Genomic DNA, 18,504 nt, shown 5'->3' with positions numbered 1-18,504 from the left:
CTAGTTACTGGGTTTTTCCTCACTGATATGTAAATTCTCCTGACAGACATTATCTCACCTGCAGTTATATGCAATCTGCCCCAAAAGTACTAGCTACAGCCAAATCAGACTGAATGAACTAAACTTTTATGCTAGACAAGATGTAAAGGTATATGCCCCCCTACTCACAGAAACCTATTTTGTATGAAAACATACTCTAATTTTATATATATTGTTCAGCCACATCTAGCGATATATAGACATTGATGAACTACCTTTTAAGCACTAACAATCACCAGGATTCACTAAAATTTAATCTCAGGTATGCCATCTGTTTAAAAATAGCTAGGGGAATCTTCCAAACACTGTACCACCAGATACACAGAAAATAGTTGTGCTTACTACAATCACTGTTGCACTAGAAAGTCATACAAGTTAAAAACCATTTTTTCACAGGATGTTGCATTATGAGCAAAAAGACCCTACAGCTGTTTTTCTAGCATCACACACAAAGATCTTATCTCTTGCTTTGAAGCATACAGTCATACTAGTGGTTGACAACATCAGTGTGTAGCAGGTAAGAACATCTATGTACTCGAGCCAGCAAAATTCCTACTACTTGGTAACATAGGTATTTAGAAAACACGTATTTTTGCTCAAAATTGTATGCATGCAAGGAAGAGTATAGGTACTTGTTACAGAACCAACATGCACAAAACACTACAGATGCATGTATTTTTCATTCAAAAATTACAGTAAGCTATGGAGTTATAAAAATCAATTTTAAAGGCTCCATGCCAACAAAAAAGCAGGTGCTCCTAGAAATAAAAAGGTTTCAGAGTGAAAGAACTAGAAGACACAATTTAGAAAATGCAACTAAATTTGAAATTAGAAGATGAAAATAAAATTAGAGCTACTTAGAAATTATGCTGACTTTATAATGAAACAACTGCTTCTAAAATGCATTATATATTATCAAACCTAACGCTCTTTAAAGTAATAAACCCATACAATACAGTACTTCCTGGCATGCCATTCACTTGCTACAAAAGTTTCAGAAAAAGAAACTGTCATCCATCTCATATACTCACAGCTTTCTTTCCAAGTTCTGTTTTAGATAGTGTAAGACTTCCTGCAAGATAACATCCTGGTCCTGCTCCTTTAGGTATTCTGTTCAAAGAAAGTAAGTTCAGTGTTAAAATCAGGTTAATTAAGGTTCCATGAAAACTACAATGAAGAAGCCAAATAGTGAAAGAGCAACACAAGAGGAATTACCAAGCCTGAATAGGTAGACACTATTCAAGTATCATTTTAGTTAGGTGCAGAGGCAGCTGTTTAGACGTAGATGGGAAAAACAGGACTTCAATAACTTACTTGTCATCAGGCAGAGATGTAACAAAGAATGGCTGACTGTGTTTTGGTGGTAATGTCAAACTGTTGGATTTCTTCTTCCCTAAGAGAGCAAGGCTATGGTTTTCATAAATATCTAAGCTCAAGGTACTAGACAACCTGTGAGAAACAATAAATGGAAGGTCTTTGATGCGATCCAGCTCACTGTTCTGTTCATGACGAATTTGTAACCGAATAGTGTAATCTCCTTTTTCCAGTTTCACAGAATACTGAAAGAAAGAAGTTCTCATAAATGTCTAGATTAAATATTTCACCATTCACAAAAAAACACAAACCCCAGAAATAAAACTGTCATGTTCTTCTTGATCCATATAGCTCTAGCCATTTAAATATATTAGATTGCTTGGTTTTGGAATCTCCTGAAAACAGAGTGCTTTCAAGACAGGATAGCAGCCAAAACATGTTTTGTACTGAGGGAAAAAAAATTAAGTTTTCAGACCACAAAACAGGCACAAATTAGAATTTCTGTTAAGCTTTCAGTTCAAAACCTCTGCAGGTTTGCCTTGATACACTTTCAGTGTACTATGTTTGGGTGCTCTGGGTTGAGATCACAGAACATTTCCTACCGTCTCAAATACCACCAATTTTCACACTGAGGGACCCAGTATTCCTGTGAGATCTATGGTTGCAGTTTTAAGAGCTGACAGACTTTTTGCCCTGAGCTTGTCACTCAGTTAAAAATATGCAGATAAATAATCTCCATTTATTAAAAAAAAAAAACCAACGAAGAAACAAACAAAAAAACCCAAACAAAACTACGAATCCTCTCCCTCCCCACATTAAATCACCCAAGAAAAAAACCTCCAGACTATCAAATTCTTAGTTTTGAAAACATTCTTTCATTTCAGTCAATCTAAAAGGGCAACAATGTGGATGTTTGGAGCAGCGGCATGCTAAGTTGCCTTTCTGCTGCTGCTGGAATAATACAAAAGGCAGCCCCAAGAGGAAAGGAACAGTAATTCAGAACTACCCTGCTCCCAGAATATCCCTCTCCTAGGTTAGGGAATCATGCTTCCTGTTGCTATTTCTTCCTGGATTAATTAATTTTGAGTTGCTTTAAAATTGTCCCGTGATGCACAATACCACAGAGTTACAGCATGGTGGTCCACCAGGTGAAAGTAACAAAGTACTTTTTCTAGAGTTCTAGATTTTATAGCATCTTAAAAGTGCAGGTTAAGGAATAGAAGTTTAACGTAATTTCTGAAAGTAATTTATAGACATTAAACCATGTCTTTTGAAACTGTCTTTGTACACTTCTGGGATGATCAATCTATCAAAATAAACATTTTATTGATGAAGTTCAACTGGATTTTAGATTAGTAAAAAAAAAAGTTTCAAAACCATAAAACCATGGAAAATGTTTACATCTTTTTTTTTTCCTTCTTTTTTTCCTTTTTTTTTTTTTAATTCCTGCCTACTTTCCCCATGATCCAGACATACAAACTGTTAAAGCAGTAAGATTTCCACAGAGGTTACAGTATCTACAAGTGTTGTGCAAAAATCTCCCTTTGAAAAATGGAAACAAGAAGAAAACCATGCTGAAGCATTAAAAGCTGTTTGGAGAAAGCACCAGCACAGAAAACCACAGCCTTCATGGATACAGAAACCTCTGATTTAACAGCAGAGAAGTAAAACTACAGAAAAATAATGGATTCTTTCCACCTTGCATAGAAAAGTTTACGGTATTGTCTTTGTAAAAACCCCAAACATAAAGACACAAAGACAAGATTTTGAATTCACTTCTTGAGAAGTGCCTGTCAAAATCATAAGTTAACAGCTTTTCCTGTTTCTCCTTCCTTAAAAGAGGAAAAAAAATCATGTTCTACTTAATGGACACAAACCTATCAATTTTTTAAAGACAAATACATCACCATTGACTGTGTCTTCTTGAGAACACATAAGAACATTATATCTATGCATCAGGAAATATTAAGAGCTAACAGCAGGGCTAGGTGGTGAAAAAGAATGAAAATTTTCACTGTCTGCAGAAAACAGAAGGTAAAATATATACATTACTCTGTACCTGGTGTGGATAGGCATCTCCTGAACCCATTTGTCTTTTGTTCTGGTCAAAAATAATCCACAGTTGACTATCAAATTCAGATTCATACAACAATTCACAAAGAAGTGGACAGCTTGGAGTTACTTCTCCACTCTTAGGCTATTAAAAGAAAGGTCAAGGCATTTAATCTTGTACAGAATAAAACAAGTACAATCCTTATACACATATTCTAAAAAATAACTGAACTGTGGCCCATTTCATGCAACAGCAGCTCTTTAAGTGGACCAAATCAGAATGTTGATGTAGAGTCCAGAGTGTGAATCTAGACCTCCTTTCTGACAGGAAGTTAGTTAAAATTAAGACCTATCTGGTTTTAGAAAACATGCTGTACTTATCACTGACTTTTAAAAAAACAGTTACCTTACCTGATGAAAATTATATGTCAAAATCATCTCATACAGTTGACGGTTATTTGGTAAAATATCTCTGGAACCCAAAGGTTTTATTTTTGCACTCACTGGTCTGCAGTTAAACAACAAAAAACAACAAAAGGTACTCTTAAGAAACATGTATCCTCTACCAAAATTTGTCTTAAGTAGAAGCATATTCTGAAGTACAACTGAATTCAGCAAATGCAATAACATCTCTTAAATATTGTAACTATCCAGGCAGCATATATTCCTCAGTTAAAATTAATGTCAGTTCAAAAACAAGGTTTAATGACATTACAGACACAGCCAAAAAAAAAGAAGCCAATATAGCAAGCGTGTCTAAAACTCAAAATAAAAGGTCATTTAAAAAAAAAAAAAAAGGAAAACCAGACTCAGGTTTAGGAAACAAAAAAAAAAATAAATCAGGTTACACTTCTAGTATCCATACTGAAATCAGCACTTGTATTCATAACAAAAAGATTAATGGTACGGAAATTAGGAGACAGAACAAACAGTTGATAATTCCTTGTTACAGAAGATTGTATCATAAGAGAATCTATAAGAGGCCTTGAGAAATCTGAGTAGTAATACAGAAGAATGTACACTACAGAGAGTGTATGTTAATTCAGAAACAGTTGGGAAAAGCCATTGCTCAGGGCAACGCAAACACTTTAGACATTAAGCATCAAAGAACATAAACTAAATAATAATGATATAGGAAAATCTGAGCTTCAGAAATAAAGAGTAGCAGAATCACGGTGGCCTGGCAAAATTTAAGTTTACACTTTATTCATTCAATCTGACAACCTTTAACTACATGATCAGAATTTTTCTCTAAGATTCTGCCAACTCTTTCACTGCCAAGAGCACAGACTAGTCACCCAGTAAGATGTGTATGCTGAGTCATTTAACCCAGGTTTCCTAGTCTGGCAGACACTAGATAGACTGCTGACAGAAGACTTAAGAACCAAGTAATACCACGCATGATACACCTCCCTAACGTTCACCCTACCTCCAAGCATTTGAAACAAGAGACAGAATGAAAAGCCATTCAGTATTTTTCTTCTCTGTGTTATGACTCTTTAGTTCATTCAAGAAACACTATTCCTGCCTTAATTTAAATGCATAAGTTTACTTCATAGTTTACTTAATTGCAGTTCATTTACTGTCAGACAAGCGCCTTAAAGACTACAAGGACTTAAGAGCATCTCCATTTTTCAAACCAAGAATGAGGCAAAGCTATATTAAGGGACTGTTTTATTTCCTCACTTAAGGCATATCAAATCGAGTATTTCTGAATATAACATTAGGTGACAAGTTCATTAAACAGTAAACTCTTAGTGACCTCAATTCCAGTTACAAGTATCCAAAACCTCCAGAGACCCCAGGTCTCCACTGACAGGCCCAAATAAAGGAAAACTTTGGACTGCTGAGCACTATGAAATGGTCTGTCCCACATCTTAAAAGCACCGCTTAAACCACATGGCATTTTTTTATCCTTCTGAAGTGACCAACTGTAATAATTGCTGCACTCTTTAGGAATTTTCCAACAAAGCTTTTCCTCCAAATCAGTATTGCTGTCAAACTGACAACAAGATAAAAACAGCTTTCCACAAAAAATTCTGCACTAGATCCTACAAAAACACTTCTAATCAAGCAAGAGAGAAGAGTCTTCCCATGTCAAAACTGGGCAGGATCTGAAGCAGCTGCTTAAAAAAAAAACATAAACCCAAGCTAACAAACAGTAGCACCAAATAACTCTACAATTTGTTTCTTTATGTATTAAAGTGCCTTTTAGATATTAAAAGGCATTTTACCTCTAAGTGTCTCCTTCAGAAGCAATGGAATATTTTTGTATTTTTTTTTTTTAAATTAGCTTAAGGAAACTAATTTGTATGGAAAGAAGTCACCATAAAGAAATCAAAAGAGGGAATGCTGAAAAATTAATTGATGCTTCCAAAGCTACTTTGAATTTGACAAGAATATTGTTGTAATTTTGAATTTCACTGTTAACGTGTTACTGTTTTAACCCTATGCACAATTAGTTTTCCCACTCTCCCAAAACAGCTCCCCAGAAACTCTACCTGAGCGTTTGAACCCAGCTTTTCAGATTTATGCATGGAGCAATATCTTCATATTTCAACAGGGACTGAACATCAAATCGTACGATGCCTTCTGAAGCATGCTATAAAAAGAGTATATAACAATTAGGCTTCTGTGCACTTATAATATCAGATGTGGACCACCTGATATAACACAAGCTGTAATTATTTACACTTTAACAAGAATACTGCATGATTTTGAAAGTATCACAGGTGCTTCTCTATTTTACAACAGCAGACATACCAGGACTTGCAAAACTTTAGCAAGTGGGGCTACAGTTTTATTTATATACTTACATACTTATATTATTATCAGTATATATATATGTAATATATAAATACTTTGCATAGAACTGACAAGTCATACTTTGAGCAAGGTTGGATTTTGTTTGCACATTCGGGATGATTTTTTTTCAATACGTAACTCAATATATACAAGTATTATTCATCTAGAATATTAAAGCAAGTATTTTATTGTGCTTCTTAGGATTATTATTACAGAAGAGCTTAACTCTGCAAAAGAGAAACAATACTACACAGACAGACCTAGTGATGGGCAAAATCATTTGAAAACTTTCTTTTTAGCAGTATCCCGTGACAAAGACTATACATGAGCACTATTAAAATTTATTTTATGAAAGTCACCAGTGCTCAAAAAGGAAGAGCAAAACTGTTCCTATTCTCTCATTTTTAACTCTCCATTATTTATTTGACGTAATCCTGCTGGGCTGGGGGCAGCTGCTGTGCACACCACCACCACCAGATCCTTCTTTTACTGTTCTACTGGTTGAAGACCCTGGGACCTTAGCACATTGCACCCACTCTTTTTCCCCCAGTTTATTCAGCTCTTAGAGCCTGACTACATCTAAATTTACCCATGGGACAACTATAATTTGCTCTGGCTTTCAGCTGAAAAAAAAGAGAGGAGCCAGGATAAATTGGCATGGTGCTGCTTCATGTATGTATTTCCCTATTAGCTCTCAAAGAGCTCTCTCCTGAGTGAGGCAGCGTCAAGCTAAGCCAGCTTGCATAGGACAGTAAAAATATAGGACCAAGACAGAGTACTGTAACTATTATGATACTAACATTTTAAGCAACTTTTCAAATCCTTTAGTGTCACAGAGCCTTAGTCATCAGGACACTGACCCATCTACTGTGCCTTCAACTGCCCTAAATGATGACCCTCAACCCAATCAGCTTGATGACTCTCAAGCTAATCTCAATAAAACACTGAACAGAAAATAAATTTTAATTAAATTTTATTCTGAATATGATATTGAGAGTATTGTCTTTTTAGCAATGTTCATCTTGATATTCAAGTTCAAGAACTGTGGGCCCAGTGAAATTTATTTACACAAACACTTGCTAGTGTAAGCATATTTACAATTTCAGCCTTTCAGTATGTTTTTTCTATTGGTGTTGAGTTTAGGGGTTTTGCTTGGGTTCTTTTCCTTTCTTTTCCCACTACTGATTAACAATGAAAAGGCAAAGAAAAAAAGCATAAATAATGGTAATGGGCATTTCTGTGGGATTGAACCATTTTGCAACTTTTAAGAGAGAACATGAACATCTCATGTATAAGATAATTTAACTCTTTCTAAGTACAGTCAAGAAGGAAAAATCTTTCTTTTTTGAGATACCATAGGATTTCAAAATAATTAAAAATAAACACTCTGGAAAACTTACCATGTTTAGCTGAGGAGCAGCGCAAAGTACACCATGGAAAGAAATTGTGTAATTAATGCTAACATCACTAAGGCTTGCCCACCACCGAGCAACACAAAATTCAATTGTTTTTCCAGCCTGGGTAAAAAAAAAAGCACAAAGTTGGACTCAAGCTCCCATCTTCCTCTTCTACTGATCCCAATCCCCAACCTCCTTCTCCCAAGACAACAAAAACATCAGAGTACAGCTCAAAAAAGACCTCTTATGTCCAGTTTACTCCAACTGTACAGATTTGTACAGTACCAAGTAAGACATACTTTGTTAAAAAACACAAGACAGCTCCAAAAAAACCAGGATGACTGATGAATGCATCAGAACAAAGGGTGTTGGGATATACCCTACACAGAATGGTAAAGCTTTTAAAGGTTACCTTTTCCTTTCTTAACCTTCAAACTAGGCAGACAGGTTAGGTCACAGATGAGTTTAACATATGTGCCCCAGAAAACACCTATTAGAAAAAGAGATCCCACTCGCTGCCTAAATAAGATGACATGAAGCTTGAGAGCTTTGGGTTGATTTTATTTTTGTCTGGTTGGTGGGGTTTTTTGTTTGTTTTGTTTTTTAATTAATATGATAAAATTCATAACGTGTCAGTGGGACCAATTTAGCTTATGGCCCCCCACCAGACATTTTCACACAGGTTAAGGGACTGAATAGCACAGAAATTATAACTACTCTTTGGCTTTAGAGCTATACAACTAAACTGAGCAAGGCAGGGGACAAATTTAGGAGGCTCTGAACTGTTAGCTCATTCCCAGGTTGTGTTCTGGACTCTTGAGCTAGCATTATCCAAGCTAAGCCTGCTCTACCAGCTATCACCTGGCTTAAACATCAAGATGTCCCAGACTACCACATTAACCACTAAAGGCAAAATATGCTGAACTACAGCTGAACTAAAGTCATAGTTCCTACTTGAAAGGGAAACAAACTGCTTTGTATAAACAAATAGAAACAAACTGAAGATATTAACATGTATTATATTACTAAATAGCTCAGAAAAACCCTAGAAAGCTATTAGACTGAAAATCAGATGCGCTAACTACTGTAACAAACACATGATTTCTTGGTTTGGGGGTTTTTCTTTGGAAAAAAAATCCAGAATAATGTTATAATGCATGGATACTTTATTTACCCCACACCACCCTAAGTAACTTACTAAGACAGGAAATGCTTCAGTCACTGATCCTTTTTCTGGTAAGGATGAAAATTTGTAGAACTCATGACTTCTATATGCCTTTTGTTTCACTAGCTGAACAGCATGAAGCACAAACTTGGCAGTCACATCAGCTGAACATGAACTCACTGTCACTTCTAGGTTATAGAAAAAGAAATTAGGTTTAGTTTCAAGACGCAAGAATTTCAGAAGGAAAGCAGAGATTCATCAGAGAAACACTACTTTTGCAAGTCATTTGTAATTTAAGAAGTTATGCAGCAGCCCAAGTGGCTCCATATGTGAAAAATGCTTATATATCAGTTATTTTCAAAGACCCTTTCAGATCAAGGCAAACTAGCTATGTGTAGAGAAAAATTAAAAGAAACATTATGTTTCACAAATGGTGAAAATTAATCAGATACTACAGAGTACAATCTGTACGGGACAGACTACTGAATTCCAAATTAAGAGTCTTATCATTAACTTCTGTTTAAATGAAAGATTTTTGAAAGGATTATTATTTAATAATTTTATGCAGGAATACGAGGAAAAAACCCCTTTTTTTTCTTTTTCCAAATTACAGGCTACTTGCCCCTTATGAAAATCACATTTTCTTCAGTTCAACATCTTTCAACACTGCATCCATACACCTTAAAAACTAGACAAACCTCAGACAGTAATACTTTTCCATAAACATGGGGCATTCCTCCAGGTACAGGAAATCATTTCAGATTGTTATTTGCTGGTTTCTTTAAGACTGAGAATCATGATCCTACTATACCAAAAAACATAGGATAATTCACAATCACTCCTTTAAGAGCTTAAAAATCAAATAAATATTTTACATATTCATGGGTTGAATCCTTCAGTATTGATTCAGGCAGAACTTAAAATTATTTAAAAATAACTTTGTCAAGTTTGACAGATGTGATTTTTTACTTAATTAAGGTGGTTATTTCCTCACCAGCCCATGTAGATCCCTGTGGAACATCAATGAAATGCCTTCGGATCTGACCAGGTTTAAAATGAACATCTGTATATGTCAGGTCATAGCTTGATGATTCATCTACTCTGTATGTCAAAAGGAAAACACAAATCGTAGTCAAACAAGCTGTGAAGCCAATATTTAAAGTATTTTTAAATGCAAAAACACTCTAAAAGTGTCTACAATAAGGATATTTAGTCCTCAGCACCAATTATTTTAATCCATAATAGTACAGAATCTGACAGCACAACGTATCCAAAAGATGTAAAACATCAGCTCCACCACACTAAGTAAACACCCTCCCCACCTCCCTGAAGTTACAGCACTTAAACGTAAGTATCAAAGAATCCTCATTTTCAGTGGATCTGCTCTTCCTGGTTGAGTGAATTGTCACTGAAGTGAGCTAAGGCATGAAAGAAGCAATATCTCTGTGAACGAGTCAGAGAATAGTTACTTCCCCTCCCCTCACTGCCTCATGGCAGATTGTTCACCAAACAGGTTTAATCAAATACTGCCCTTCCCTATCAACATCACTGAAGTCATGTTTAAAACAGTGATGGACACAATACTATTTGTAAACGCCCTGTATTAAAGTCATGACCGAAGTGTACGCCAATGTACAATGGCCAAATAAGGCCCTCTGCCTCTGTGTACTCTAGTCCACCAGGCAGAAATGAAAAGCCAACTCCAGTTGACCTACAAGTATGAGTACATTGATAGATACTTTGTAAAACAAGCCAGAAAGCATCTGTATTCTGATGGAGCAGGAAGCTGCTGCCGCTGTGGCTAAGCCCACCAGAACACACTGCCTTCTGGCTGTCAGGACCAAAACCATATGAAAATGTCACAGCTGCCTGTCTGCTGTAAGAATCTTTTCAGGTGTCTACTCCCTTAACAGAGTTAGTATTAAGTTCTAGAACTCCCAGAGTTCTGGGTTTACTGACCTTGTTGGTATAACAACAGTGATTGGAACTCTGAACAGAGGGCCTGCATTAGGCGTTGCTGTATCATATCCACACACCTAACAAAATAAATACAACTACTTAAAATCTTTGGTCAAAACTAAACTACAGAAGACAACATTCAATTTAAACTACTTGCAGAGTATTTTGAATCTTTGTAATAATCACTGAGAAAAAAAAAGCCATTTGACCACTGTCACCCTAGAAATAATAAAACACCAACAACCCCCGAGGAAAAAAAAATTAGTTTTCACACTAACTCATTTCAGTCTTTCCCCAAAAGTCTTCAAACTTTCAATGCACATTTGATAGTTCCTATATCAAAAGCTCAACCTAGTTTCAACTCAGAATTTGTCCCAAACAGACTTATTTTAGTTCAGATATTTTTATTGTTATATAAAAAATGTTTTTATCCTTGTCTTCCAGGATTATGTTAGAAAAAATATAATTTGATTTACCATGCTTTTCACAGCCAAGCTTTAAATACTATCTTTGAAAAATATGTTCAATCACAGAATCTCATAACGGTTAAGGTTGAAAGAGGCCTTAAAGATCTTTAAGTTCCAACTCCTCTGCCATGGGCAGGGACTCCTTCCACTAGATTGGGTTGCTCAAAGCCCCATCCAACCTGGTCTTGAACACTGCAAAGGATGGGCATCCAACAGCTTCTCTGGGCAACCTGTTCCAGCATCTCACCACTCTCACAGTAACTTTGCTAAAATGTTCTCAGTGGTACCATAGAAGACTTGCAACTCTAAACATCCTAAGCAAGCACTTTGAAAGAGAAAGCTGGTATCATCTTTATTATGATCAAGTACAATGCAATGAAAGCATTTCAATGTTAATATAAGGTTTGTGATAAGGATAGAGAGGGTTGAAAAATAATTGTTGTTGGTGGGTAACTTTTGCAGGAGTAAAAGAGGATGACTGGGAGAGTAAATGAGAAATTTAATGGCTTTGTTATTAAATTTGACAAAATTTGAATGTAGATGCTCAAAGTCAGCTACATCTTCTAGTACACAGCCATTACCACACACTTTCCTCCTTCGCCTTCCAAAATGGGATGTAGTAAAGGTAAGGAAACAAGAAAATATGTTACATCAGTGTAATCACACGAGCAACTTCTAAAGCCAAAGCAAAATCTTGGGTCCATTTAAGGCTGCATGGCAACATCACAAAAGCCAAGCCAGTCCTTAAACCACCACAGAAGAAATATTTAAGACCTCATAAAAGCACAAATCTCTATCCTCAATAACAGTATCTGTCAATTGAAACATAGTCAAAGGTTAAAATATATGCAGAGGAAAAAACTTAATCAATGGTTATTTATTTGGTTTATATTTTTTATATATTTTTATTTTTTAAACATAGATAATCAAAGTCCTACTGGCATGTGCTACACAACATTGTATAGCATAACCATGGTTGAACCCTGGCTTCAGCCTCTATAGTGAAATGGAGTGTGGCACTATCTTCTAGTCTATACAGCACACAGACTTGATTTCCTTAAAAATTACTTCTATAAAAAGTTGATAGAGACCACATGAAAAGGAAAGAGCACACAATCTCACTTAGAACACCAATATTTCCATACTTCTGTATAATGTACTCCTTCTCTGAGGCCACGTGGATCCACACGAATATTTATGTGTCGACACTGGTTCATGAGCTCTAAATGACTAGGACACTGGACCCACAGTGCATTTGAGGTTAAAGCTAAATGAAGCTGGAGAGATATTCTTTCAGTATTTTCTGTCAAGAAACAAATTTAAGAAACAAGTCAGTAACACAAATATGGGCACATAGCCTGCTATAAATGCAGCATTTACTATTAAAATGCACACGTCAATAAAATGTAATAGGAATCAATTCCTTAGGGCACTTGGACGTCAGATTCTGCACAAAGGGCAGTGTTCTATATTACTTCTTCTAACTTGAGAAAAACAGAATAGCAGCAGTATGCAGTAAAATAAAGTTTGTATCCAACTTTGAAAATCCTCCCCCCTACAACAGTCAAACCCAACAAAGTCAAAAGTAGGATGGTAAGCAAATGCTTCAGTTACCCACAACATAGTCTGGAAGTAGTTATAAACTTCCTTCTATAGATAAAGTGTTGCCTAATGCAGAGAAATACAATAAAAAGCAATCCCATTGATTCTGAAGGTTATGTTAATTACCAAATTACATTATTGAGCAACCTAAGCAAGAAGAAAAATCTTTTAAAAATTACTATGATAATCTAGTTTGACTTTGCAAACAGTCAGATTCTATAAATTAGCTTTTATGTCAAAAAAAGTGCTAAGCTTCCAGGAAAGTATCCAACCCAGTTGAAATGTTTTAGTTATTAAAAACCAACTTCCTGCTCCAAAGATAACACCTCCAAAAACTTTTTTCAGGTTTCCTGTTCCTAATTAAGCTTAGATTAATTTTCAAGACATTTCATCACATCTTTATTAGAGAAAAGAGCATTCTATTATGAGATGTAATTCCTTTATGGGTAGATGAAAAGCTCAAAGAGAGCTTCAACAGACAGAGTGAGCAATCAATGTCCCTTAACCACTTACTACAGTTTCTCAAACTCAGTCATGTTGAAGACACTAGACACAGCACAGAAATAACAACTGGACAGGTACTAGGGAAACAACAGCATGCTACAAGCTTCTCACCCCTTACAAATGCCTAATTGTTTTCAACTTGTTTGTTTCCTGCAGAAGAGTGTAGTGTATGATGACTTCATTTTTTTGTGTCACATGTTAAATTTAAAATGCACTGATTGCAATATAAGCTGTCAAATAACTAAGCTATTCTGAGTCAGTAACCCGTCCCAAATAATACCCTTTCTTCCCCTAAGCAAACTCACCCCCTTTGCCACATGCCAACCTTCTTGAGAATCTCCAGTTTTAGGAAAGGAATTAATCTCAGTAACAAGCTCTCACATGGCTCATTTTTCAAATACAATGTAATTCAGTCTCTCAGTGAGTTCCAATTTTTATTAAATAAAGTAAAGCAGGGCAAAATGGTTTACAGAAAAAAAAGATGTCAAATCTTATTTTGATCTGCATAAGTTACTTTTACTCTGTAAGTAAAACCTGTATCAATTGCTGTATTGCCCCTAGATATATTTATGATTATCAATTATTAGATATTGAATGGAAGTCTAGATTGTTAAACAAGATTTTTCTCAGGTTGTGGAAACTTAAAGTCCAAATCTAAAATTTATACTCTTTAAACAACTGAGAAACTAATTTCTGGGTAAGTGCTTTCATCTTTAGAACAGTAATCATCCCTTGTCAAGAGTTATCTACAATAAAGCCCCTATAGTTCTATAATTTCATGAAACATCAGGAATGTTTGACTTTTTTTTTTTATTTTTCCCTAGTCCCATAACTTCACTTTAAATTTCTACAGAGCAGAGATTCTTTCAGTGGGAGGAAGCATGAAGCAACAGACTCTCCCAAAACATTAAAGCACTGCAGTTATAAGTCTGAGGTTAGAATGGACAAGTTTTAGTTGTGTCTTCATTTACCATGAAATTTAGAGTTACAGTGACTCCTTTTACAGTACAGGTTCCTATCACTCCTCATTATCAGAACTTTTTGCTTCAAGATCACGTTTTTATGTCCCCACCCACCTTCACATACAAAAGTTCTTTCCTACCTGTATTCTCAGGAAAGACAGGTTCTATGCCAACCCCATGATCAGATGGTGCAGCTATCTGGGCCGGATCTCTGAGGTAGATTCCACGGTTGCTGCCAACAGTAACTGTAAAGCCGATGTTGCTTGTGAATGACGAATTCTGAATGAGGTAGTCATAGGCTTTATCAACCTGTTAGAAAGAACAAGTTATAAATTAACAAATTGCAACTTAATAGTAATTTATGCATATTCTCTTCAACATGAAGTGTTCAGCAAGCACAGCAACAGTGAAGTACCTCATGCTACCTGAGCCACATGTGCTTCCACAACACCAAATATAGAAAGTGAGGCAAGTTTTCCTGTCTGCAACAGCCACACAGAGCCCAGAAAGCCAAGAACATTTAAAATAAAAAGGCCAAGTCTCCTCTGCTACAAATCAATCAACAAATTCATAACACAAGTTTTCAGAGATGACCTCAAGGACAAAGTGGACTTCAAGGCCCAAACCTATGATACCAATTCAGGTGACTTTTTCACAGGTGAAGCAACACCAGTTAAACATTTAAAACTTTTATACAATAAAAAGTTGAGCAATTCAAAAGAGACAAGCAATATGGGATGCCCATGTAAGTTTTAAAAATTGGTATGAAATAAGAGAATCAGGTCATGAAATCCATCCCTAGGTCTAAGTAAATGAGTTGTCATAGTAGCCTTGCAGGACAAATTCAGCTTTTGTTTTAAGAAGACAACCATCTACCTTGCTTGCTATTTTACTGACTACAAAAATCTTACATTCTCTTCTACTTGGCAGCAAGGTACCTTCACCAGCAAAGATTAGGGTGCTCTCCTTTGAGACAAGCGTACGTACAATAGCCTTGTCTCACGGATCAGTTCTAACCACATTTTAACACATGCTTTAATCACAGGCTACTAAAACACAAAGTATAACTGGTGCATTCCATTTTTCTGCAGCAACGTTTTCTATTTGGTATGGCTACCACCACTGCTGCCTTTTGTGTCATTATAGATGTGCTTAGCGGACATTACCTACTACATTCTAGCATCTCCAGAACGTCAGTTTAGGACTGAGCAGTTAATATCTACCATCTTGAAGCACAAGAGAAAAATCTCAGTACTTCTTTTGACTAGGATGGGAGTGACTGTAGGCAAAAAAGAGCAGCAGCTCTGTAAGAATACAAGCTTATGCATACGGAGACACTAATTCAGTATGCCTTCATCATACAGAGGATCACATCAGATTGCCAAGTCATTTAAAAGTCCACAGGATACAATGAGCACTTCAGTGCAAGCCTGCAGCAAAGTCACTGCACAACTGCAGCTGTACTCCTATGTGAACCAGCATGGGCATTTATTTTCACTGCTCAGAACTTACAGTTCCAGCTTTTGTCTGAACAGAACAAGTTCAGTTCTCTCTGACAATACATAAAAACATTTTTGGACATTAGGACAGAATTTAGGCACACATTCAAATGTGGGTGATAAAAACCCACATTCCACTTTTATTTCCATGTACCTTTTTGATGAGCCTAAAAATGTGTCCAGTTAACACATTTATTCTACAGTAACTGCATGCTGAAACTGGAAGAATTTCTCATTTATTCTCCCCTCCCACTACATTCCCTTCCTCTTGCTCAAACAGATCTGAGAATCAAGTAGTGAGATCACCAAGCAAGATCACCAAGAAAGCAGCTTTTTTGTGGGTTAATTTTCCACTGACAGTTACTTATATTATCCTGGAGTTTTTGCTAGCAAATACCTGAATAATACCATGTCCTTGTGCAAACACTTCAATGTTTTCAGCTTTCACTGCAGTATTTTCTAAAGCTCTTCTGACAGAATGTACAGTGTAGTGAATACCATTAGCTTTGAGTCCTGAAATTAAAAATAAGGGTGTTATTGGACACAACAAAAAATTTGAAAGCTACACCATTTTTTAAGAGGAAAAATTATTTAATCTCTTTTAGATAACCCATCTAAGTTTAACATTGTAGAACATTACCTGACAACACTAATGCAATGCCTCCACATGCATTGGGAGAAGACATGGATGTGCCATTCATGAGTTGTGTTCCTCGCAGAGTCCAGTTTGGAACAGAAGCAATAGCACCTCCTGGGGCACTAATACTTACTCCAAGGGCTCCATCAGTGCTAGTGTTTAAAAAAAATTGGTTAAAAAACAAACTTTTTTTTTTTTTCTGCACAATTTATCTTGAAGTTATCAGTACACTTCAAAAAATTTTAGCTTTAGGGAACATTTGCAATCTATTACTTTATTAAATCCATTAACCCATTAAGCCAAGACAAAGCACGGCAACAAGTAACAGTTTAAAATGTCACATTAATCATCAGCTATGCCTGTTTTACAGTGAAAGGTTTCTAAATTTTCACCCCTTCAATACTCTTCGGTTTAGCCAGCAGACTATCTTCTGAGATTTGAATTAGAAAATGCACGTAAACAAACCTATTAAACACTTCAATACATAAAATAGTATTTTACACAGCCTATTAAATGGTTATTATTTTTAAAGAAAAATAGTAAAAGGCAGAGGAAGGCTAGAAAAGATCCAAACCCCAGATGTCTAATTTTCTATGTTGCCAGTTCACTACCAGGTCAAGTTCTGAATTACAACAAACAAACCTGAAACAAGGAGGGCAGGGGAAGAACAAAAAAAACCAAACAGAATGTCAAGAGCTGGATCAGGATTAGCTAGGCCTATCTTTCACAAGCATATTTAAGAACAGAGCAAGGATCTCTGGCACAGTTAAAGCATCATCTAGTTTTCAACTCTACGAGCCAGATATGCTCCATCTTTCTTGCTCCAGATAGACAAAAATTGCATCGCTTGAATAAGGATGGCACTGTGCCCGAGCTATTGGGTTCTGTAGAGAGGCAGGGTATTATAGGGCGTTTATATACCACACTGACAATCTCTTACATCTAAAATCTGTCTCAAATCAAGAGTACTCTAAGTACAATACTCTAATGTGATGTTTGGACATATTTTATCACAGACACATATAAACGTATAGAAGGTTCTGTACCAGAACACCTCTGGACACGCAGTGCACAGCACAGCTGCCTGAAAGCCTCTGCCGCTTACTCAGACAGACTGATCCCCTATACCAAGGCTGCTGTAGTAAAGCTTTAGGAACTCTCCAGTCAGCTGCATGTTGTACCCAACACAAGAGGAATCCTCCTTTGGGCCTTTCAGCTGACATATGCTCACTCTGACTACTTTACAATGCACAGTGACTAAGTACACAAAATGTAGGTTTTTTATATGTATGTGTGTGTGTATGAATATAAAAATTAATTACAAATCTTTCTCCCTTTCTCAGCTGAAGGCAGAGACCACATTTCTCTTTTCCCTATATGAAACATGACAACTCTTCATAGCAAGATTCTTGAAACAATATCCTCACCACTATGCAAACACCATGACAGCTACAGAACAATTCTAAAGTCTAAACACAGGTAAGAACTCAAACAGACATACACTCTTTTGGTTCTTCTTTTGTCTACCACATTAGTACCAAATGCTTATGAGACATGAAATAAAAACTGAAGTTTATATTGCCCCTAAATTTTCTTTTATAGTTCTTTGAGGTAATTTTCTATAGTGTGAGGTAGAAAAAAAAATTGCCTACTCACACCTCTGCCAGACTCAAACAAAATCCTTGAGTAAGTTGTGCAACAGTAGCAATGTCAGTGAAGCCAGAGGTAACACCACCGCAGTATTTCTTTTAATCTTCAGCACTGACAGAATAATTACTTTCACCACATTAACTTAATGACATAAATTCTATGAAAAAATCTCTCAAAAAACTAAATTAAAAAAACCCAAACAAATTTCCAAACATTCCATCGACTTTTATCATCTCTGAATAGGTCTGCACACAAATACACTTTCCTGAAAAATACAGGTTGTGCTGAAGCTGTTCAGTGGTATTCCTCCTCCCCCAGGAGTTCTAGAGCCCAATATTCAAAGGCCTTCCCAGAACAGCAGGTTATCTATGATCTTTCCACAGGAAAGAAATTTTTATTCTGGTATTAATGACCAATTTAGATTTCGAAAGCAATAATTTGTTCTAAGAGTA

General features: G+C 36.1%; 1 protein-coding gene across 3 annotated transcripts in view; it reads right to left on the bottom strand.

The window, feature by feature from the left end:
• The window catches only part of TPP2 (tripeptidyl peptidase 2), a 54,558-nt gene that overhangs the window by 20,278 nt on the left and 15,776 nt on the right, over window positions 1-18,504 (bottom strand). For all 3 annotated transcript variants that reach the window (XM_017816646.1, XM_017816648.1, XM_017816647.1), the window contains exons 11-23: window positions 16,406-16,554; window positions 16,163-16,278; window positions 14,407-14,575; window positions 12,344-12,501; window positions 10,732-10,808; window positions 9,767-9,873; window positions 8,806-8,960; window positions 7,611-7,727; window positions 5,907-6,007; window positions 3,817-3,913; window positions 3,413-3,550; window positions 1,354-1,598; window positions 1,071-1,149 (exon numbers count right to left, since the gene is read on the bottom strand). In XM_017816646.1, coding sequence (XP_017672135.1) covers window positions 1,071-1,149; window positions 1,354-1,598; window positions 3,413-3,550; window positions 3,817-3,913; window positions 5,907-6,007; window positions 7,611-7,727; window positions 8,806-8,960; window positions 9,767-9,873; window positions 10,732-10,808; window positions 12,344-12,501; window positions 14,407-14,575; window positions 16,163-16,278; window positions 16,406-16,554 — 1,708 coding nt within the window. The remainder of the gene's footprint in view (window positions 1-1,070; window positions 1,150-1,353; window positions 1,599-3,412; window positions 3,551-3,816; window positions 3,914-5,906; window positions 6,008-7,610; window positions 7,728-8,805; window positions 8,961-9,766; window positions 9,874-10,731; window positions 10,809-12,343; window positions 12,502-14,406; window positions 14,576-16,162; window positions 16,279-16,405; window positions 16,555-18,504) is intronic.

This window comes from Lepidothrix coronata, unplaced genomic scaffold (genome assembly GCF_001604755.1).
Source record: "Lepidothrix coronata isolate B3197 unplaced genomic scaffold, Lepidothrix_coronata-1.0 Scaffold57, whole genome shotgun sequence".
NCBI classification, from domain to species: Eukaryota; Metazoa; Chordata; class Aves; order Passeriformes; family Pipridae; genus Lepidothrix; species Lepidothrix coronata.
This window is presented reverse-complemented; position numbering and strand designations above follow the sequence as displayed.